This window comes from Ambystoma mexicanum, chromosome 5p (genome assembly GCF_040938575.1).
Source record: "Ambystoma mexicanum isolate Mex_15411 chromosome 5p, UKY_AmexF1_1, whole genome shotgun sequence".
Taxonomy (NCBI): Eukaryota; Metazoa; Chordata; class Amphibia; order Caudata; family Ambystomatidae; genus Ambystoma; species Ambystoma mexicanum.
The window spans coordinates 295,725,161-295,747,974 of record NC_090930.1 but is presented as its reverse complement, the minus strand read 5'-3'; the positions used below and the strand labels follow the sequence as shown (position 1 = coordinate 295,747,974).

General features: G+C 42.4%; 1 protein-coding gene across 4 annotated transcripts in view; it reads right to left on the bottom strand.

The window, feature by feature from the left end:
• The window catches only part of NRK (Nik related kinase), a 1,461,188-nt gene that overhangs the window by 188,761 nt on the left and 1,249,613 nt on the right, over nucleotides 1-22,814 (bottom strand). For all 4 annotated transcript variants that reach the window (XM_069612728.1, XM_069612727.1, XM_069612725.1 and 1 more), the window contains one exon: nucleotides 9,121-9,270. In XM_069612728.1, coding sequence (XP_069468829.1) covers nucleotides 9,121-9,270 — 150 coding nt within the window. The remainder of the gene's footprint in view (nucleotides 1-9,120; nucleotides 9,271-22,814) is intronic.

Sequence of the window (22,814 nt, the reverse complement as noted above, 5' to 3'; positions counted from 1 at the left end):
GACACACAGCCGGTGACATCAGTACATCATCCATGCTCTGACTCCCCATAGCCCTGCAGTCTCATGTGGCAGTTCTGCCCATCTTAGACCCAGAAGCTGTGACTCCGCCATCCTCGATTTGTGCTGATGTTCCTGTCGGAGACACTTGCTCCGCATAATACCAAGTAAGGGATAAACTGCTGCTTATTCTCATTTGTATTCATTCCCTCATGACTCCTACACTCTGAACCACACAACTCAAGGCTCCGTTGGCATCTATGTGTCCTGAACAATGCAGCCCACATTCATGTGGCCATCTGGAAATCCCATCATATAAAAAATGTTTTACTACTGTCCACACTTACAGTCTAAGGGAAATATTGGCTCACCATGCAAACATGGATCCCGATCTTAGTGACCATGGCAGGGTCGGCATCTCAAGCATGTCGCTAATGCTGGCAGAGGCTACAAAGCACACCATGATCTAGACCAGGGGTGTCCATCTTCAGGGCTCAAGGCCCACAAACATGTCGGGTTTTCGGGATATCCCTCTTTGATGAAATGACGTCTGTCCTGCAGGAGTGCAGGGGTGAATAGTGGATAAAGCGCCTACTCCACCCCCTCAAATTGCTACAAAACAAGAGTGGTATCAATAATAAAGGAAAAACAGGCACAATTAGGATATATACCTCCTTTGCCTTTTTTGGTGACGTGTGTCAAGGGAAAGCTAAACTCTCAAGAAGGGGGCTAATGTGATCCTGCCCAGTGGCAACCCAAACAGCATTAGTACAATAGTCCAAAATAAAGGGAATGTCAAATCAAGGTTCTATAAATAAATAAATATATATAAATAAATATATATATATATATATATATATATACATATACATATATATATGTATGCGCTTATATATGTAAATGTTTTAACTAAACACACCATCTGCAAAAATAACTAAATAGAAAAACGCTACACAACAACCCACCACTGAGGAAAGGACACAGAATATGAAAAAATTGCAAGATGCTGCACTCTGAGCAATTAATCATCGGTGGAGGGCAAGTAAAAACCACAATGCTCTTGGGTGCAGCAAGCAAATAAAGGTGACCTAACCAATCTCTAGGGCCCAAAGCTGAACGTAGGGGCTAGGTAGCAGTCAATAATACGTTTCTGTGGTCTTTGGCGGTTCAACAGTGTTGAACAAGGCTTCCTGGTGCTGTCGAGGCAACACAGTTTGAGTGCAGCGTTCGCGTTGTTCAAGAAGGGGAGCAGTGTCGAGCAGGGGACGGACAGGAACTTGTGCATTTCGGAGGCAATGCTTGGAGAAGAGTGGATCCTGAGGGCCACCATGGTTGGTTCGGCTGCCAAGATGATGGTGACTGGATGCATTGTTCTACACAATCGGGTCGAGTAGGTGCTCAAGGGGCTGTGGATTGTGAGGTGCCCCGAGGGTCAGGTTGAGTGTCAATTGGACCACCAAGATGCTAGAGACTGGATGTTCAGCCCAGTTCAAGAGGTTTGATGCAGTGTCCGATGGTCACAGCTCGAAGATCGAGCATGATTGGTTCAACAAGCGATGAAGATCAGCAGAGAAGACGCTGGCTGGGCTAGTGTTGGTTCGAAGGCAGCAGATGCAAAAAGAGCTTGTAGCTCAAGTTGAGGCAATGACACCCGACGATAGCATGATGCAGCAGTGAACAGGTTTGAACGTGCAATTCAGTGGTTCGGGTATAGCAGTTGCATTGTTCTTGACAGGGAGTGGTGTCGGGCAGTGGGCGAACATGAGCTTGTGCAGTTCGAAGGTGATGCTTGAAGAAGTGAAAATTCTGAGAGCACCCAGGGTCGATTCAAGTGTAAGTTCGATAGCAAAGAATTTCGAGACTGGGTGAACAGTTTGGTTTGAAAGGTTCAATACACAAAGAGCTGTAGTTAGAGCCACGGAAACAATGTGTTTAGCTAGTCTGGTGCAGCGGCGAACAGGTTTTAACATGCTGTTCTACGTTTCGAAGAGCGGGTGTGTGTCAAAGGCAGCTCCGATAGGTCCTAATGGTTTGATGCGTTCAAACAGGCTCGAATCAGAGTTCAAATTGGTTTAATGGAGATTCTGGTTGCCTTGACTCTCTGGTTGCTGTAAGTCCCAATACCGGAACTCAAGGAAAAGTTTAGTCCTTGTTCTTAGTCTCCCAAACATGGGAAAGGCTAGCGCACAATTGCAAGAATCCTTGAAGTCTTGGGTACCGTTGTGGCTGGCAGAGAGGCAGGTCTTGTCATAGCAGAAGTTCACTCCCAATGTTGCCCGGGGATGGTTATGGGACAGAGCTTGCCTCTGCCTTGGACACTAAGTCTTCACCTCACTGGCAAAGGACTTTGAAAAGATCAACTCTCCCAACAGAGTTCCAATTAATTATTTCTCTGGTTTTTGTTCAAGAGTGAATCAATAAAGGAGTGGGTTGCCAATTCTTTTATAGAGAACAAGTCTACAGGTCATTTGACAAATGCAAGTCTGCCCTAGGGGTTCAATCCCTGTTCTTGAAATAAGTGGGCTTTGCCATCTGACATCACACGCAAAGTGCTTTGTGCTAAAGGGAGCGGACGAAACAGGAAGGAAAGATAGAGGCAGAGGGAAACAAGATGGTGGAATCTTCCTCCAGATGTAAAGAGCTCCCTCTGTCTACACTGTCCCTTCCCCCTTCCCTTCTCAATAGAATCAATGGCCCTGATGGTATGCAGAACCCTGGTGTGAGGCTACTCCTTTTGTGAATGGGTGTGCCCTTTGATTCCTTTTCCCAGGACAGATTCCTGTGGAGTGACTGCCTTTCTGGGAAAGTTGTTACTGGCTCTCAAAAAGGAACAGAGATGAAACTCCAAAGGGTACTGTGTTTCTGGCAACAGCAGGACAGCCCAAAGTTGAGTTGAGCTCACAGGACTATAATAAGTAGGAGAAATACCATACCCCTATGTATGGCTTATATTTAAAGCTGAACATGACACCGGGACAATAAACTCATGATTGTGGGGTTTTAGACTAGGAGATCAGGCTGTCACTACAGATGTCAAATGGCACCTATGACTTCTGAACCTGCTCTGTACCACTAGTAGAGCAGGTGCTTTAGATCAGATAACTGATCCAGCAGTGCACCGGTGTACACTATGCTTTTGGCATGGAGCTTATGAAACGGGAAACTAATTACCATTTCTGAGAGGGAATTACCCTCATAATTATATATATTTCATAAAAAATAAAAAAGCTAGGACTTCCCCACCCTTGCCTTGGTTTTATACCTCAATGTACATCAGCTATGATGTCATCCTACGTGGTGAACTTAAAAACCTATTGAAGGGGGGGTTTGGTTAGGGGAACATATGTACCTATACTTTGTTCAGGTGTTAGTGATATAATTTGCTGTTGTCTTATCTGGTAGGCACGCCTTTAACTACCTCTGAATACTATAATGCATATTAAAGCAAAATAACAGCAGCAGGTTGGCTTGTGCAACACTGTATAGAATGTGGATACATAGACCACAATGATTGGTTGGGATTCTCTCCCAACCTTGGAATTTTGGCTCGTAAGCAGCACGTAAGCAAAACGAAACTCAGGTGCAGAGAACACATCAGACTACTACCCACTTGCCCAATTAGTCCATCATCTCTCATCGGTCAGGCCCCAAGCAAAAGCTTCTACTTTATAGTTGACCATGCAGTCTGTTCTATGCTCTGGCACATTTCAGGGAGAGTAGGTTACACCATTATCTTCATCCGATGCTCAATGAATAGCACTTGTTTTCAACTTCTGAGTCACGTGTGAGAAGACCACGATTTTGTCCATTTCAACCTTTTATTTACTACTATTTGATTTAACTGTGCTGGGTGCTATTACTTCTCTTGGCCTCTGGAGACTTGATCACTCCATTTTACGTATGCTTTTTGCATCCTTGATGATATGTTATGTTATGTAAGGAATTTGTATTGCGCATATCCATAGGAACCAAGCAGCAAGTTGCATCTAGGAACAGATCATATCACGATAGCACAACCATGTAGTATAGATGCTGCAGATTTATATAAACAGATAGGTTTTCAATTTCTTCCTAAAAATGACCAAAGATTCAATCTGTCATAGATATAAAGAAAGTGAATTCCAGCCAAAAAAGCGTCTATAACCCCAGGTAGTTTTAGATGAAGGAATCGTCAACAAGCCCTGTTCTAGGGATCGCAAGTAGTATGTGGGTTTATAGATCTTGATTTTGCATGACAAATATGACAGTGCCAAATCATGAATACATCTGAACATAAGACACAATAATTTAAATCGAATCCGCTGCTCAACCGGCAGCCAATAAAGGCTTCTACGGAAGTCAGAGACTGATGATTTCCAAGGCACAGAGAAAATCAGACGTATTGCTGAATTTTGGGCTACTGCAAAGCGCTTTAACTGATATTTCTGACTACCTACCAAGAGCGCATTACAGTAGTCAAGCCTAGCATTAACAAGGGCCCCCATCACCACTGCCACCAATGATTTAATAATCTGGTTTACTTGTAAATTGCAGTCCAAATTAGATTGCCAAATTCAACCTATATTCTTCACAGTGTCAGTGAATTTGGAGGCAATACCAAAGAGAGTTGGACATGGAAATATAGAGAAATATTCCCCAATTTGTTTTTTGATCCAAATATAATAATTTCCATCTTTCTAGTATTCAGCTGAAGTTTGTTTTCAACCATCCACAGGAAGATTCTTTCTGCGTACTGTAAAATGCGCTCTGTTGCCCTGTTTTAAGCTCACATAAATATGGGTATCATCTGTGTAAGAGTGGTACTGAAGATCAAATTCTGCCAAGATTTTTAGCAATGGAAAAATATACAAGTTAAATAAAACAGGTGACAAAGATGAACCCTGCTGTACCCCAAACGGTACTCTCAACATTTCAGAGACATACTGGCCAGTCTTAACTTGCTGGAATCAATTGGTGAGAAAAGAGATAAACCACTTCAATGCTCTTTTTCCGATACCTGTGCAAGAGATGTTAACCTAGAACCACATATGTTGCAGTCCACAGTATCGAAGGCTGCAGACAAATCAAGCATGACTAGCATGCTGATGTCCCCCTTGTCTGCATTTTCGAGTAGATCGTCCCAGACTTTTACTAAGGCGGTCTCTGTCTCATGTTCCAGTCTAAAGCCAGACTGAATTGGCATCTTGGATATTATTGGCTTCTAGATAATCCCGAAGCTGAGTAGTGACAACTTTCTCGAGGATTTTTGTTGGCCATAATAATCCTGCAATACGGCGATAATTAGCCAGGACCTTCGGGTCCAAAGTTTCTTTTTTTTTTGCAACCCTGTCAGATAGGACTGGTTCAACTCCTCTGGCACTAAACCCTGACATCTAGTGAGGCATTTATAGATACATGAGTAGGTTCACTCAGAGCGATGGCATGTTGTTTTGCCAGATATGTTGGAATTGGGTCATAGACACATTTAGTTGGCTTGAGGTGTGACAATACATTTTCAATGGTTTCTCTACCAGCCGGAGTAAGTTGAATGATTATTTTTCTCTACCGTTGAATCCAGTTTACTTATGGAAGGGGTCATATTTGAATGCCCATCAATGTTGGTTCTAATCTGCTTAATTCTATTGAGAAAGAAGATATTAAATGTATTTGCCATCTTCGGAGATGAGGGCATACTAGAATGTATACAGATAGGATTAGAAATAGTTCTAATTGGTGAAAATAGTGCCTTAGGTCTATTGGCTGCTAAATGTATTTGTTTTTGCAGGCTTTGTGCTTTTGCCTGCACAATTTCCGCTTTATATAGTTTCAATGCCAGTTTGGCTATTACATGATCTGCGGTCGCTCTAGTCATAAGCCACTTCTTTTCCACTTTCCTATAAACTGCTTGTTGACACTTTAATCTTTCATCAAACCACTGGTTCCTAATCCTCGATATTGATTTTGAGGCTTTTACTGGTGCAATGATGTCACAATTTACTTGAAGTTGTCGCATTAGCCTTGTATAAATATCCACCCCTATTTCACCCTTACATATAGTAGAGGTAACATTCAGGAGATCGTTGTCAGAGATGCGATCCAGATCTTTCTTTCAACGACAGGGTTCTAATATGGGTAGTATATTACTTCCAGCAAAATTCCATTCTCTAGACCAGGTAAACCGGACCATGAAATGGTCTGACCAACTCATAGGTTCAATATCTACATCTTGTAAATTGATCCTTCGTGATAAAACTGGATCTAGGCAGTGCCCACTTCAATGAGTGGGAAGAGTGGAAAGAATATGAAGATTATGAGAATCCAGTATATCAATTAAATGTTTACAATCATTATAATCGGGTGCATTGCACCAGGTATTTATATCTCCCAATATAAGAATCTTAGATTGGGTACTGGCCTCCAACCCTAAAAAAGTGTCCATATTGTCCAAAAATGTAGTAGCCAATCCCAGAGGTCTATAGCACAGAAGTAGTTTCATAGAATCATCAGGAGTAATCTGGTAGGAGCATGCCAGATGGGAAATATTATCCCAATTTAAAATGCAGACATTTTGAATTTTTATAATGTCTTTACAGATAAGGACAACTCCACCTCCACGTTGTAAATCTCTATTCACCCATTTTACAAGATAATTATCAGGTACTAAAAAATGGAGATGAGACAAACATGTGGGTGTAAACCAAATCTCAGTATCCATACATATGTTGATTTTATGAGCTTTAATATATACATTTATAGCAGATGCATTTTGATTGCTGATCTGGTGTTAATTAACACTAGCTTATAAGTCATGAACACTGTGTCAGGTTTAGTAGCTGGTTTTTGCAGAATAATATTAGCTCCTTTTATTTTATTCAAGGTGCTCAACAACAAAGTACCATGGCATGTGTCCTTAAGTGATAATAGTGTATCTGTATTGTAAGAGAAAGACATGATAGTATATACAATCCACTTTGGCTGCATATAGTCACAGGGCAGTGATAGAAGTAACACAACAGTACTTACATAAGCATCCAAACAAAAGATATCTAGTTAGGAAAAAGCTCTGTGTACTCGATGTACACCACGGACTGCCACAGACCGGCTTCACGTTGTCGCCCCAGAGCCGTCGCGCCCGTTGGGTGGAAAATACTGTCAGGAACTACAATACTTATGGGAAATGTAGTTCAATAGGTTGAAATGTGAAATACACCGAACGGGAGCAATGCAGTGTTCGAGATGCACTTTTAAAGGTAAAATGGTAGTATCAAGCTATTTATATCTGCATAAGCATTAGCATTTCATTTGCACAGAAAGATTTGCCCTTAAAAATATATCAATACAATTTCGAATATCCACAATTCAAATGCAGTTTCCAAATATTTCAAATAAGTCTTGTCAAGGGACTAGCTTGTATCTAATCAATAAATCACATCACACTACACAGATTTTCATAAGTAAAACACCTGTATGGAAGAGATAACCATCCTCGTAAGCGCCACAGAACAGCTTGACATTGTCGCGCCAGCGCAGTTGCTTCCATTGTATGGGAAATACTGTCAGGAACTGCAATACTGAGGGAGATGGTCCAATACTTGGCATTTGCAGATGTTTTTGCTTCTGCTTAATCTAAGAGAAATATGTCTTATGTACATGGCTTATCCTCTTTGACTACCTTTGTGCCTTGCAATTAATCCTTGATATGGCATCCTTGAGCCCAGACCAATAGAATCCTCTTTATTCCTCACACAAAGCTGTTTTTCCAGTGTCTCTGGACTCTGCAGCCCTGGTCTGTCTCTGAGGTAGCTTGATAGGTTTCAACACAAGTCCGACATCCATCGTTTTCTCATGGCCACTTTAGTCACATTATGTTTTCTTCTGCAGCAAGCTTCTATATGTTTTAGCTACCTTGTATTTCTGTGTATGGACATTCACTTAGCTTCTTCTCACTTATTTCTCTGGTGCACATGATTTCTTCATATTTCATTACATGTTTCTCTTGTCACTTCCGTTACATCTTTATTCTTTAAGTATTTGCATATCGTTTCAGTGCGTCCTCGTGTCTTTCCTTCATGATGTCAGTCTGCAGCTGTCAGTTTGCACTTACAGCTTGTCTATGTCCAAAGGTGTATGTCAATGTCATCCCACCATCTCAGTGTGACAGCACATTTGATACAGTTGTCTGAGTGCATAACATCTCTCATACACCCGGTGTGGTACTGGGACAGTACCTGGTGTCACACATAGGGCTCTTCTGCTGGTGTTACAAAATGACAGAGGGGTCAGAGTCTATTAGTGACATACCCATCTGCTCCTCTACAGGAATATACTGAGAACTGAACATGTTTGAGGCCCTTGAGGCCAGGAATTCTACTCTCCTGAAAATATCATGTGCTTCATTTCATCTTTTTCCTTGCTGGTATTTCCAATTCTCCTAGCAGGCCTTCTGGGTTATTCCTCCAAGCATTGTCAAGTACATTTTCCCAGATAGCATGTGCCTTACTTGTCCTCCATGTGCATAGCTTGCAGCAGATAAATCTATGAAAGGAAATCCATATTTGTTGCCGGTCAAGGACAGACCCAGTGTCCAGGTGAAATGTGCCCTTAACAGGTACTAGTTCAATTTCCTTTTGTATGGTGCAATACGCCTTCTACAATGTAAGCCACTTTTCATTGCCCAAATTTTTTTTTTTTCATTATTTTCATTTAGTTTAAACAAACTTTTGAAAAAGAACTTATTGCCCAAAATTGCATCATTACTTTCCATCCAAACATCTCTGCTTAGCTACAGACAACCTTCTCTTCATATTTTGCATCAACAGAGGATTTGTGGTGGTTGAGCATCTGGCGTCCTAACATACCAGATTTGGAACCACCTCCCTTCGACCCGCCCATGCACATGAAAATGTAATGTGTTCAGCAGTAATAATTTCCCACTCTGCTACTTCTCCCAGAAAGAAAGAAATATCAATCCCACTGTGGACACAGTGGGAAGAGGCCACATTGGTGGTCAACATCAGGCTCTAAAAATGTTTGAGATACAAATACTGTGTTTCACGAGAACAAGTTACATTTTAGCTTCTTAAAGAATTTCCATAATTTTGCGACCACACAATTCAAAAATCATTATAGAAAACAGACTCTTACGTGGGTTGGAAGGTAGAGGTCATACACAGTTCCGGTGTCCACATCAATGGCATGAAACCCCACTGCAGAACCATAGATGATTTTCAACCGTTGTCCATTCTCAACAGTCAGATCAACGGAAAGAGGTTTTTGGTGAAGAGACATAAATGACTTTGAAGTGAAAAACAAAGAGAAACAGTTACGACATATTACACGTGAAACATCCAGGATTCACAGTTCTGTAAAATAATCAAGGGATTCCAGTTATACTTAGAATTACATAGAATGGGTAAATTCAGAGGAGATCACACGAGTTTGTTCAAAATAGTGTGTCGCTGTGACTCAACTATAGTGGAAAGGATCAATTTGTTTACATCTCTTACTGTTAATGTATGTTTTAAACCTTTCATGATTCCTATAATCCCACATTTACAGCTGTCTGGTAGTAAAACATATTCCACTCCTTTGCAGGAAATATTGTACACATCGAGATGCACCAAATATTAAAAAGAACATTTTACAAATTGATTTTGTTTGTCTGAAGATCTTGTATATTCAAGTCTACAAATGGAGTCAATTCTATAAAAGTGGCTTGCAACTGTACACTCCTGCTTTACTAAAACCTAGATATGGATGGCATGGCTTGAGAATCAACTTAAAGGTACCTGGTGGCCTCATACTGGTGGGTCCTAGTTTGTAAAGAACCAGGGATAAGGTTCTGTGGTGCTCTGCACAATGATAAACAACAACAATATGCTGTGCAGGCTTATGCTGATTATCTATGTTTATGAGTTCTGAGCAAACTGTAATGTGTGTACATATTTACAGGAATGATAGTTAATTGAGGATGGTATTGGTGCAATGTTGAGCACGATAGCGCCCAACAGTGCCTCTACTTTAGGGATCTCAGAAATCTACAAACATACATCACGCTGTGTTGAATTTAATAATGTTCTGCTGGAGTTCAGAGATGAGTAGTGCTTACTACACACTACAGTAGTCTCACACTTTTACAAACCAACAGTGATCCCATTCAGAAAGGTGAAACAGGCACAACCATACGATATACCTCCTCCCTCTTTTGTGGTATTGTGGGAAGCGGGCAGGCTATACTCTTAATATGGGTGTGAATGTGATGACAGTTGCTACCGAAATAGGAATAGTGCAAAAAATCCAAAATGTTCAATCAAGGTTGTATACCAATGCATATGTATTTGAACTAATCCATCAAGAATGCAAATAAACTAAAGCAAAAACTCGAGCAAAAACTCACTCCTGTGGAGAGAGCACAGAAAATGAAGAACAAATATGTATCAGGACTCTGGGTATTTGAGCTGGGGTGAACAAGCAAGTCATTGCAATAAAGTCCCCAGAAAATGGTATGTTCTTGTAGAAACAAGTACAAAATAAGGCTTATCAGTCTCCAGAGTCCTAAAGGTGGACAGGGGGTGTAGGACTCCCAACAGTACCTTATTCTGGTTCTTGGGTGGTACAACACCATTGAACGAGACTTCTCAAACATCTATGCGTTGTCCTTGCAGGTCGAACTATGTATAACTATGTTTGAATGTGGTGAGTCATGTTTATTGTGGCTATGAGTTGGAAGTGAGTCAAGTTCGAAGCAGTTCAGTGCGGCTATTGAGCATTGTAGTTCGATTAGACTACCAGGGTAGGTTTAATGGTTGAGCTGGTCCGAGATAATGGTTACTGGTAGGGCAGATAAGTTTTATTTTATTTTATTTATTTTAATTCTTGTAACGCGCCAACATGCCCGTAGGCCTCAGGGCGCACATAGAAACCTAACAGGACAGACAAACATATAGAGTAACCTGTATAGAGCAGAGAAGGAGATAAGTCAAAGAATTTATTCCATGTTGAAAAAGTATGTTTTTACGGCGCGTTTGAATACGGTGTAGTTCTGTATCTGCCGCATCTGGGCTGGAAGTTTATTCCATAGTAGGGGTCCCTGTGCGTCAAGAGTAGTACCTCCAAATTTAGCTGTCATAGTTTTTGGCTCTTTGAGAATAATGGCCGAGGATGACCGGAGGTTCCTGACGTTTGGCTTAATGCTTATGCGGTCTGACAGGTAGGTGGGACTGCTGAGACTAAGGCATTTATGGGTCGTGGTTAAAATCTTATGGGTTATCCGATGTTTGACAGGGAGCCAATGAAGTTTTTTCCTGAAATTGGAAATGTGTGTGCGACGGGACTGAATGAAAATATTGCGCACAGCATTGTTCTGAGCCACTTGTAATGATTGGATATTGAGAGCTGTGGTGCCCGCAAGGAGGCTGTTACAGTAATCCAGTCTAGAATTAATTAGTGCGGTGGAAAGAAGAGCGCAGTGCATGATATGAGGCTTCCTGAGAAAATCCTGGTGGCTTGATACATTGTTTGAAGTTGCAGCAGTTCAAAGGCATCCGCAGTGGTGAGCGAATGCACAAACTGGGGTGGCGATGAGTGTTGCTGGTACCTTGCAGTGTCGAAACCTTAGGTTGTAAGCAGATGTTCAAAGATGTGCGAATAGTGCCAAAGGCAGCATCAAGAGTCTTGTGTGGTTTGAAGGCTTCCAACATGGTTGAATCAAATTGAGGATGGTTCAAAGCAGCGGAAACAGAAGTACAATCTTCTTTGGGCTTCTTAAGGTTCTGTGAGTCTCCCTCAAGAACCTTTAGCTCTCTGTGTACTTCTTATTCTCCACTCCCAGTCCAAGGAGCTTCCCTGGCACCTGCAGGTGTTAGTTCACCTACATTGAGGAGCCTGATTCCTGTGCAGATATGTGAATGCAGGCCTTAGTCCACAGCAGTGCACCCCCAATGTCCCTGAAATTTCTAGGTGACAGGGCGTGCCTCTGTCTTGGAAGCACACTATCTTCACCTCACAATTGGAGGACTTTGGAAGGACCTGAACTCCCAATAGAGGTCCAAAAATGTTATTGTCTTGCTAAAAGTCCAAATTGTATTAACAAAGGGGTGGGAGACCACTTCCTTATATAGGTAAAAGACCACAGGAGATTGGCCAAAATCAAGTTTGATGTAAGGCAGCCAATTCTTTTAGCTGTGACAAGTGGCCTTTGCCTTCTTGCATCCTACCTACTGTGCTTTCTTCCACAAGAGTTGGAGGAGACAGGAAGGAAAGAGAGTCCCACTGAAAATAAAGATGGCGAATACCTTATCAGTTCCCCTTAATCTTTTCTGGCTACTCTAACCCCACCCATCCACAAGCCTGCAGCTTCAAATGCCCTTTGGTGTGCAATACCCTGATGTGATGCTGGCCTTTGCTAGGCATGTGTCATTTTGAAGAATCGTTCCCAGGAAATTTCCTGGTGAGAGCTCCCAGGCTTGATTGAAGATGTTACATGTCCTCCAAAAGAATCAAAAAGAACAGCTGTCTGCATATTTTCTTACTTGGTGAAGTGCTAACAGGCAGGCTAGCCATCAATCCACATCGCTTTCCATAGCTGACTTTGGTCACATGGTTGATACTTGTATGATACCAATTTCATGTGGCTGTAATAATTGTGGGTTCCTATCAGTCACCATAGCAAAAACAGGTATGGTGAATTCTTAGAGTTTACCCTGACACCAGATGAATAGGGTCACAATTATGATGCTTTAGACCCGAGATGCAGACATATAATGTAGTCTATGTCTGCAGGTACATGGTGTCTCAGCAATTGTCACAAAGGCATGTGTGACCTCTGAACCTGCCCTCTACCACTGAAGGACAGGTGCTGCAGATGTCAGGAGACAGATGTAGCAGGACACAAGTGTGCACCGTGCTTTTGGCATGGAGGTTTGTAAAAGGAGTGTCTTTAGGGACATAGGCTCAGGTTGATGAGCCAATGCATTTTGCCATTCAGGCCAAGTCTGATTACCCAATTCAAATCTTAAATGTGGCACAAGCGCCTGCTATAAACGTAGTAGGAACATTTGCTACCATGCACACTCCCAGCCTCAAATGCATCTGTGTGTCATCCACCCAAATACGATTTCAAACCTACATATAGGCAAACAGCCCCAACTATTGGCAAAAGATCCAAGATTCAGAGATTAGTCAAAACCCTGGGTGCACTCACATGTTATAAATTATTGATACACCAAGATTAAAATAATGCTCGCTTTAAAATAAGAACAAACGCACTCATGGACAACACCAGACTGCCTTTACGCTCCCACAAAAGATACGTTTTTTTTTTAATGCATTTTACTTTGGGCATTTTAGGGCACACACCTGGACTCTGGAAGCAAAGGAGCTCTGCACATTGGTGGATGTTATAGGGACATATCAGATGGTTTGTGGAGAAACGGTTTTTATAATTCCACACTTTTTACCAGCATATATTTAGGATATCATGGAATAGTTAATATTTAGAGATAATTTTGAATATGTAACTGTGCTAAATGGGTTATGGGGGAGTTACAAGGGTAAGTAAGGCTGTAGGTGGGGGTCATAAAAAAAAAGACAATGGGCCTCATCACGAGTTGGGCGGTAACGCCGGCGCTAATAGCCCTACTGCCAAACCCCCCGGCGCAATTAGTGCCGGATTACGGGTTTGGTGGAACAGTTAGTGCCCATTCTCCATTGGGGAATTCCTCATTCCCCATTAGGACCAATGGGGAAAATTTGCGTTATTACCGCTGGCGGATTTCCCACTGACGGTAATCGCGCCGAAAATCAGCAAATTTGCAGCGGATTTCCCCCAGCTCAGAGCTGGGGGGAAAACCGCCAAAGCCATGATCTGGCGCACCCTTAAATGCGGCGGTAATAGCACTACCGCCGCATTTAAGGGTTATCGCCAAACTCGTGATGAGGCCCAATATATTGGTTGGAGTCAACTTTCCAGCGCCTGGTTAAATGACCTTTGGACAGTATTTTGCATACCACAGCCACCCAATAATGTTGCATCTCCTTCCTCTCTTCCTGCTCCACACAACGAACCTCTATTCTCAAGGCTCATTGCACAGTTACACTGCACACACTGCCTCGCGAAGCACTGCTGTTCACATTTCAGGTTTTGCATTCTTTTCTGAAGCTGGCAATGATCATTCAGTGGTGTTTTTGTGCCTGCTGCACATTAGTACACTCAGAACCAGTGGCCTAACAAAAGTAGCCCACTCAATTCACCCCTATACTAAATGTTAGTGACCAATGTCCCCCCCAATGTTGTCCCCAATACTAAATGTTAGTAACTCATGTACTACAGTGCACAGAACACGCTTCACAAATTCCTTAGTGCATAACCTTTCCTACAGGGTGCATCTTATGGGGTGTGAACAAGGTGCTCCTTGAACAGGAAAGTTATTTATTTTCTGAATTTCATGTGGGTGGGAGGAAACTCTTATGTTTATGGGCATAAAGCTCCACATTATAGACTTGTAGACCCAGAAGGCTTGCTTACTAGTTATTGCTATTTGGCATGCCTACTGAAGACTTCACTGTATCTAACGCTAAATTCCAATTTAAAAGAATGTTGGCTCCTATCCAATACAGCTTGTAAATCCTGTGCGATACCGAGCAGTGTCATCTCTGTACCACAGTCTTTTCTAATTACTGGCTATCTAACATGTCACAAAGTGCTCCATAATTCTGGAATAAAACTGTGACATAGGGTGAAACTTCTGTGTTCTGTGTCATCAGAGCAGCTAGTTTCAAAGTCCGCACTAAAGAGGAATTACTCGTCTTTTGTGTACATATACATTATAGGGCTGCAATCTCTGTCCTACAGTTAAGATAAAATCTCTTTGCATTGACTTTTCCCAACATTCTATTGCTCATAACTTTTGACTCGCTAGATGAACTTGGCTTAAAGTTCATATAAAATATGTCTGACATGGGCATCTCCAAACTAGAAATGTTGCTCAAAACTCATTAAATGGTTAGAAAGCTATTAAGAACACAAAACAAAAGTTTTCAGCCTACTTCCATTAATTTTCCCATAGAGAATCATGTACTTCAATTGAAGACAGATAGCATGAAAACTGCTGGCCAAAATGTCCCCAAACCAGAAACAAGGTGTGCAGAAAGTGTCACAGATATTCCTTTTTGATGTGGTGTCCCCGGACCCAAAAATCACTATCTACCTCCCTTGTTACATCGCAGCACTGAGGCTTTTCAGAAATGAAAAGTGCACTTTCTTTTTTTTTGCCTGAGCGAAACTAAAAAAGAAAAGGGCTCAAATAGATAATTTGAGGCAGGAAGTATATATTTCCACATTTAAGAAGAGGTGCGGAAGGGAAAGGTGGACCACATGGGTAGTTAGAAAGTTTGGAGCGAGCTGGAGAGTCTGTTATGTCAGCTCATTTTTGTATTCCCTCAGGAATCCTGCAGGAAACTCTCAAGGTGTGATAATAAAAGGCATCATGTGAGCGGTGGGTGAAGGGGGATAATAGGAGATAGCCAGGGAGGATTTACACAGTGTGCGGGGATGGGGAAACCTAGAAATACGGAGGATGCACATGGAGAGTGGCAGTGGGGATGGGGAAGACTTTGCATTAACAGCATCTTCCCATTATAACATGAATTGGCAAACTCTGTTGTAATAGGCGTCAGTGTCGAAGTGAAAACAGTGGGTTTTTGGGGGGAATTGACCACAGAAATGAAAGGAGGAGGGAAAGAGTGGACATGCCACTCAGGCGCAGTCATTATTACTATTTGGTGCAACGTGGACAGAGGCCATGGCTGAAGTGGGCCCTGGAGAGGGTAGAGTTAAGATGTTCCAATTCATTGCAACGAAACCCAGGAAATTCGGCTGGTGTGGGGAGTGAAGACGATCTTAACAGAGAGTCATCCCATGTATGCCCATGAGTACATGTATGAGATGGTTTATAGTGATATAATCGAAAACAAAAAGCTCGAAAGTCAAATGGTGGGAAAAAAAAGTCGAAAAATAAGTCACATTTTTTTATGACGGTTTTTTTTCGAATTTTGTTTTTTGTTTTACCCATTTTTTTTTACTCCTGGACCCCAAAATAAATATATAATTAAAAAAAGAGGAATTCGACTTTTTTTTTTTCGACATTTATTTTTCGAGATTTTTGTCTTTCGACCTTTTATTTTCGATATTTTGACTGCACACCGTATGAGATCATGCCAGGAAGCAGCCATGAGTTCAGAAATGACATCCTGGCTGACTTTTACAGAGGGTAGTTAAGATTGTTGTCACAACCCAGACACGCCAAATATCCGGGGTTTTATTGCGATGAATTGGATCATATTAACTCTGTCTTAACTAAAGTTTTTTCCACAGACAATGCATAGTTTCCTTGAATCTCTGTTTCATGCAGTGCTTTTCAATACGTCCTCCTAAGCTTGTTTTTCTTGGAGCAAAGTATTTGGAAACATTTCTTAAATGAACTGAGAAATCTACTTATTTATGATTACTTTTGTTCACTGTGTCTTATTCAGATACAATCTCTTTGGAGAGCAAACAAACATTTCCAACAATCATGTCGTTTTTAGAAATTGTCACTCAGACCATAATACTCTGTTTGGAAGCACATTTAATGCATTGAAAGGTAAAATAATATCACAAACATTTATTTAAAAAACAGAAATTCATTTTATACATCCTTAAAAAATGTATTTGCGTGGTTAAAAGCTGGCAATGTTCATTGTTTTCATACAAGCACTAGGAATTGCAAACACTTTTATTTTCTCTACAACATTGTTAAGAAGTTTGTAACACTCTGTAAAACAAACACTTGAAGAAATGACCACGAGGAAAACATTCTCCAAATGTCATCTATTGCACCTAGAGGAAAAACAACTCCCCAGAATCACTCAAGGGAAAAACTACTCCAGGAAATGAAACTCCGGAGAATCACACAGTTATGTGAGGAACACGTCTTAACTGAGGCTCAGAACAACTCTTCCCAAGAGTCCTAATCCCTTTGCACATTGATCCCTGGGGATGTCCAAACACAGAAAGAGATGCTTTGATACATTCAAACCCTGCTATACCGGGCTCCCTAACTCTCCAAGAAGACTCGCTCTATAGAAGTGAAGTCCTCTCACAGATCAGACGTCGGCCAAAGGGTCAAGGGAAGTCTAGATTTACAGTTCAGTTACTGGGTGGGCATATTCATGATGGTACTTCACTGAGATCCCCACCGGTCATCCTCTCTCGGTCACAGCTCAGGCCCGATTGACATTCACCAAACTCTCACTGGCATGATGCAACCAACATTCTCCTGAACTGCCTACTGGCTGTTCATTCACCAACATTCGACAGCGTACACTGATGTGCAGCAGACAGACAGGATATAACAAAACCCATTCACATACATTTATCTCCAATGTACTCCTGGTCCGATGCTGGTCTGTTCACCTTGGGTCGAGCAAGTGTGGGCTTTTTGTTTTTAAGCTGTTCTCATGGTCTATTGTCAGAGGGTAGTTGTACAGAGGATTATGGTTTTGGAGAAGGAGTGACTTTGTGCGGTTTCCCAAAACTTTGTAGGCAGATCACTAAGTAAATGGTATTGAAGAGACAACCCATTTGGGTGAGGGAGTATGAATGGGTGGGACTCTTTGGGAGGGGGAAGGGTGTGACCAACTACTATGCATGAGATTAGGTGGGGAAAACATCTCTGGGAGGGGCAGTTTTTAGGAGATCTCAGGTGAGCGTTTAAGGCCTTCGAGAGGTCAAGTCCTAAGACCTATGAATTTTCCTTCTTTCCCAACATTATTAGAGTTCAATTGCAACACTGCTTTGAATGTAGGGTATGGCAGGATTTCGTTTTTCACAGCCTTTGGAGATCCCTTGAGCCTTTCCCTGCTTTTGAGCATGGTATTCTGTTCCACTAGTAGTCAAGGGAGTGCTAATAGGCCAATGGTCATGGAAGCTGTTTTATTCAAACAGATTATGGTGGCCTGGCTGTGAATTTGCCAAAGCTTTTGAATATCTTTTTTTTTTTCAGGCACCTGCATAGATGATATTGAAGTGTTATAAGTGCAACAAAAGTATGCACTATTTCTAAATCTAATTACCGGTTTCTTAATATAACCAACCTACTTTCATTTTGCATTCTGTATATTTAGGCCTAGTTCTTTAACACATCTGTGGGGTGAGGCTCTCATGCCCCCTCTCTCTGGATTTATGCCCACGTCTAGATTTCTCAACCCCACCTCTCCCTCTCAAGAGGCCTGGTACTGTGCTCTCTGTCACTTTATCCTGACCCAATGCCTTCTGGCACAGTCATATGTTACCACTTTTGCTTGATTCCGGGCTTGTTTTGAGGTTGTGTGCTGTGTCACAGCGTCTACAATCTTCCATTCAACCTGTGCCCGTCATGCCATAGCTGCCATCTCCTCAACAGACCCTTTGGTAAGATCATAAGAAGGAAACAAATGTATTAAAAGGTAAAGATGAACACTGATGTCTACCTCTGCTCTGTTCTGAAAGAGGAGTGTTAGCTCCCAGATTCGGGTTACAACTGGTACAAGGGGCTATGGGCATGAATGAGAAAAGAAACATACACCCTATTGGTTAAAAAGAAAAAAAATGAACTATTTATGTACTGTGTTAATGTGTGAATATGAATGACTTACTTCACTTCTGCTTTGAGCAGGGTCAAACCATGGGTCCTCCCACATGGGGGGTGCATAGAATGTTGAGGAAGATAACCCCCAGGTTGCTGTGGGATTTGTATCATGCCCAGGACGCTTAGAGAAAAAAGTAAAATGATTGAGGCTGAGTAAGAGGAAGGGCATCAAGGGGATATAAAATCTTCCTGGGTGGCGGCCATGGCCTTGGATGGCCCACCAAGGTTTGGCAAGATGTGGATTCCTGTGCTTTTGCTGGGGTCGGTATCCAGGTAGTTTCTCTGCTCTAGAAGATGGATGAGATAGGGGTCCTCCTCTTACAAAGGCACCACCAGTGCAGTGGCCGCTGCCATCAGTTCACCACCAGGGAGCAGTGTCATTCGAGTGTCCCAGTTGGTGGCGAGTGCATGGGCCAGGGCAGGGGTTCGGAGTGGGCCACTACTAGGCAAAGCAACCTAGGAAGACCTAGCATTCGGCCCTGGAGATCAGGACGGAGTAGGAGGAAAAACGAATAGAGGGGCTTGCTGATCCCACACCACTTTACTACAGTGGGACCTGCTCCCTGGTGGTCACACTCAATGCTGCTAGGAAGAAGAACATCATCCCCAATAGATTGGATGAGGAGCAGCACAGAAACTGAAGGCCCGCACAAGTCAGCACTGCACAGCCAGTCCCAATAGTGAGGAGTGGCCTGAGAGACTCAAAGCATGGAGCTGTGCCAGGGACTGTGTAGGTTTCTGATGACACTCTGGCCGGTTGAAGTGGGCTGTTCCCACCCACGTAGGTAGTTCCTTGAGTGGGGACACCGGAGGCATGCACAGCAACAACTGTGGGGTAGGACCGGCGGGGAAGAGCTAAAGAGGCAATGGGTTTGGGGGTTACTTCCACTCTCAGAGAGGCAATGCACGGTGAGCATTCACAGTGAAACCCACCTCTTTCATCGATTAAACCTCAGTAGGCAGCAGCTGCTGGGGAAGTGGAAGTATTACTATAGTTTCTTAGATATATTGTTCAGCAGGCTGTGATGGTTTCTGTCTGTATATGAGCTTATTGTCATTGCTTGAATGACTGAGATACTCAACGCGGAGTTGTGGCTGAGTTGATGGAAATAAGCACGAGTGAGACCCCGACACTAAGAAACATTGTGGTCATTTAACTCATCACAAAATACATAAAGAAGATGCTTCCTTCACTTTGATAAGATTCCCTGTATTGTTTTCCCAACACAAATTAGAACCTGTATTTGAAATTAAAAATTGAAGAGAAAAAAGAAAAGATAAGAGCAAAAATCAGTCTTCGAGAATGTTATATCTTAATTGAGAACACATGGGTCCTCATTGCTGGTATTTTGAAAATTGAACCCATCCTGATGAAGGCCGTTGAAATAAAGAAGGGCTCTCTAATGTGTGGCCTCTGCTAGGCAAAAACACAATGGGCCTCATTACAAGTTGGGCGGTTTGGGTAAAATGCAGCAGTATTAATGTGTATTGCTGCATTACTGCACCACCCTACTATAAGTTTGGCAGAAAGTTTGAGGATTCACCTTCAGCCATGAGTTGGCGGTATATCCGCCAACTAAACTTTCCTCCGAAATCCCCCATTGAGTTCAATGGACTCCATTGCATGGGGAATAACACCACCACTTGTAATTTGGCATTAATACCGCTGGACGAAGTGGCGGTAATGGTAATACCATTTGGTAGTATATGGGTGGATTTACTTCCCAAATACCACCAAACTCGTTATGAGGCCCAATGTGTCGCCATTTCTCCTTTTAAGAATTTTGGAGCAGTTTTTTTTCAGCGGTCTGCACAATATGCTTCTATACATTATACCACGTGAATTGATGGTGGACTAACTGGTTTGGTGAAATAATGAATTGATGAAATGTGTTTTTGAAGTTTATATGTATTGCTCCCATGTGAAGAAAAATGATTTGTAAAAATAAATGTTTCCTCAAAATATTTTCTCTAAACATCGGTGCCCCACGGGATTTGGTCCATAATATACAATTAGGATTTGCTCCTCACTAAAACTATGAAGGTGTCGATCACCTCTGTGAGAATAGTTTATGGTCTTTGCCATGACTCTGATAGGGGCCGTACCTCTTTCCTATTCTGATTGAATGAGCCCCAAGTATGGGGTGCAGGGATGGGTGAAGGGGGCCTCCGTGAGTGTGCCACCACTTACGGGTCATGAGTTCAAAATTGCAGTGTACATTCCTCTCAGAACTCTCTTTGAGCTCCTTCTAGAAGGGGTGGGTCTAGGCGAGCTTGCTCGGATATCATGAGACTCACTTGGGCATTCAACTGGAAGTCTCGTAATACTCACTGTCTTTGGAACTTGACAAAAGCATGTTCTTAAATTGAAATAGAGAGCTTTAACTTTTTAAGTGGTGTGAATTCTTATCTGTGCTGTCAAACTACATACCACATCTCCATTGCCAGGGTGAGACTGTTCAGAGGCCACCTGTCTCAAGACCATAGTAACAATGACTAGCGGGGCAGGTATAGAGAACCCAAGGTGCCCAGATGCTACTCTTGGAGAGGGGCAACAGCTGCAACCAAAACAGAAATAGCACAAAGACTCCAAAATAAAGAAATATCCAATCAAGTTTCTATAAAAACATACACCCTTTAATTAAACAATCAAAAATGCAAATAATTAACTACCACCACATTGGAAAGAACACAGAAAATGCAGAACTTGTAAGCAATATCACTCTGGATACTTGATCAGGGGCTGATTATAATGTTAATGTGTATACTTTGATGTTTATGTGTGATTATATCTACAGTGTTGTTATTAATGGAGATATCCACATTTTTATAAACAATCAATCAGGCAAGCAATTGCAGCAGTGGCACTTTAAAGGATATATCTTTTCAAGAACAGGTGCAAAAAGGGCTTCAAGGCCACTCTGGTCCCAGACAATGCACCAGGTGGATATGGCAAGACGTTAGAAGTCATGGACTGCCAAAAGCAGCAGGTGGTTCAAAGCTGTGCAAACAGGAGTTCAGCTGATCTTGGCCTTCCTGGTTACTGGGAGTCCCAATCCAGGGGCGCCAGGGCAGAGAAAGCCCTTTAGGTTTGCACTCCCGCTCCATGGTAGGGATCCTTCTCCTCCAGTGAGATGCCTGGTTCAGTGCAGCTGCCAGAGGGGCAGACCTAGGTCTAAGCAGAAGTCACCCTCACTGTTCCCCTGGGATGGTTAGAGGGACAGAACTCTCCTCTGCCTTGAATGCTTTCTATATTAATCTCACAGTTGGAGGACTATGAAATGAACTGCACTTGCAATAGAGGGCCAAGAATTCTTCTTGTCTTCTTGACTTCCAAATTAATCAGGGACGGAGTTGGACGAATACAAGCCAGCTTTCTGTAGATGGTCAAATCCCTATTCCTGTAACAAGTGATAGTTGCCTTCTTGCTTTCCTGCATCATGCCCACAGTGCCTTGTCCTGCTGGAAATGGCAGAGACATGAAAGAAAATAGCCACAACAGAAAAGCAAGATGGTGGAACGCTACTCAGATCCCATTTTCCCTCTCTGGATATTCTAACTCGGCCTCCTTCCCAGGTCTACATACTTCAAAGGCCCTTTGGTGTGCAACATGCTGGTGAGAGACTGGCTTTTGTCATGTGAGTGCCCGCTTGAAGCAGGACTCCCAGGAGGGCTTCTAGTGAGAGCTCTTGGGCCTGAGGGGAGGTGTTACCCTTCCTCACAGGGAATCAAAGCAAGACATATTCTGGCTTTTGTGTCATTGGGAGCAGTGCACACAGCCATATATCCATAAAACCCTCTTATGGGCTGGGTTAACAGACACTGACACTTGTATGTTATCAAATTGGTGTAGCTTTGATAATTGTGCGCTCTTATCAGTCACTATATAATAACCAGGTATGGCGTATGCTTAGAGATTTACATGCGGCCTGACAGGTCAGGCAATAATTATTACTTTTGATTAGTGAAAGTAGAAGGCGAGGAGGAGGAAGCAATGTGCCTGCATGACTAAATTATAAATGGGACTTGTATCATTCAGCACTAACGCATTGAACGTGGGCGCAGGACATGTGCTTGGTAACAGTCACTTGATAGAAGGCAAATACAAGAATGCAAACCGATATAAATGATGCCATCTAGTGATACGTTGTCACGTTACAGAAGTTGTGATTG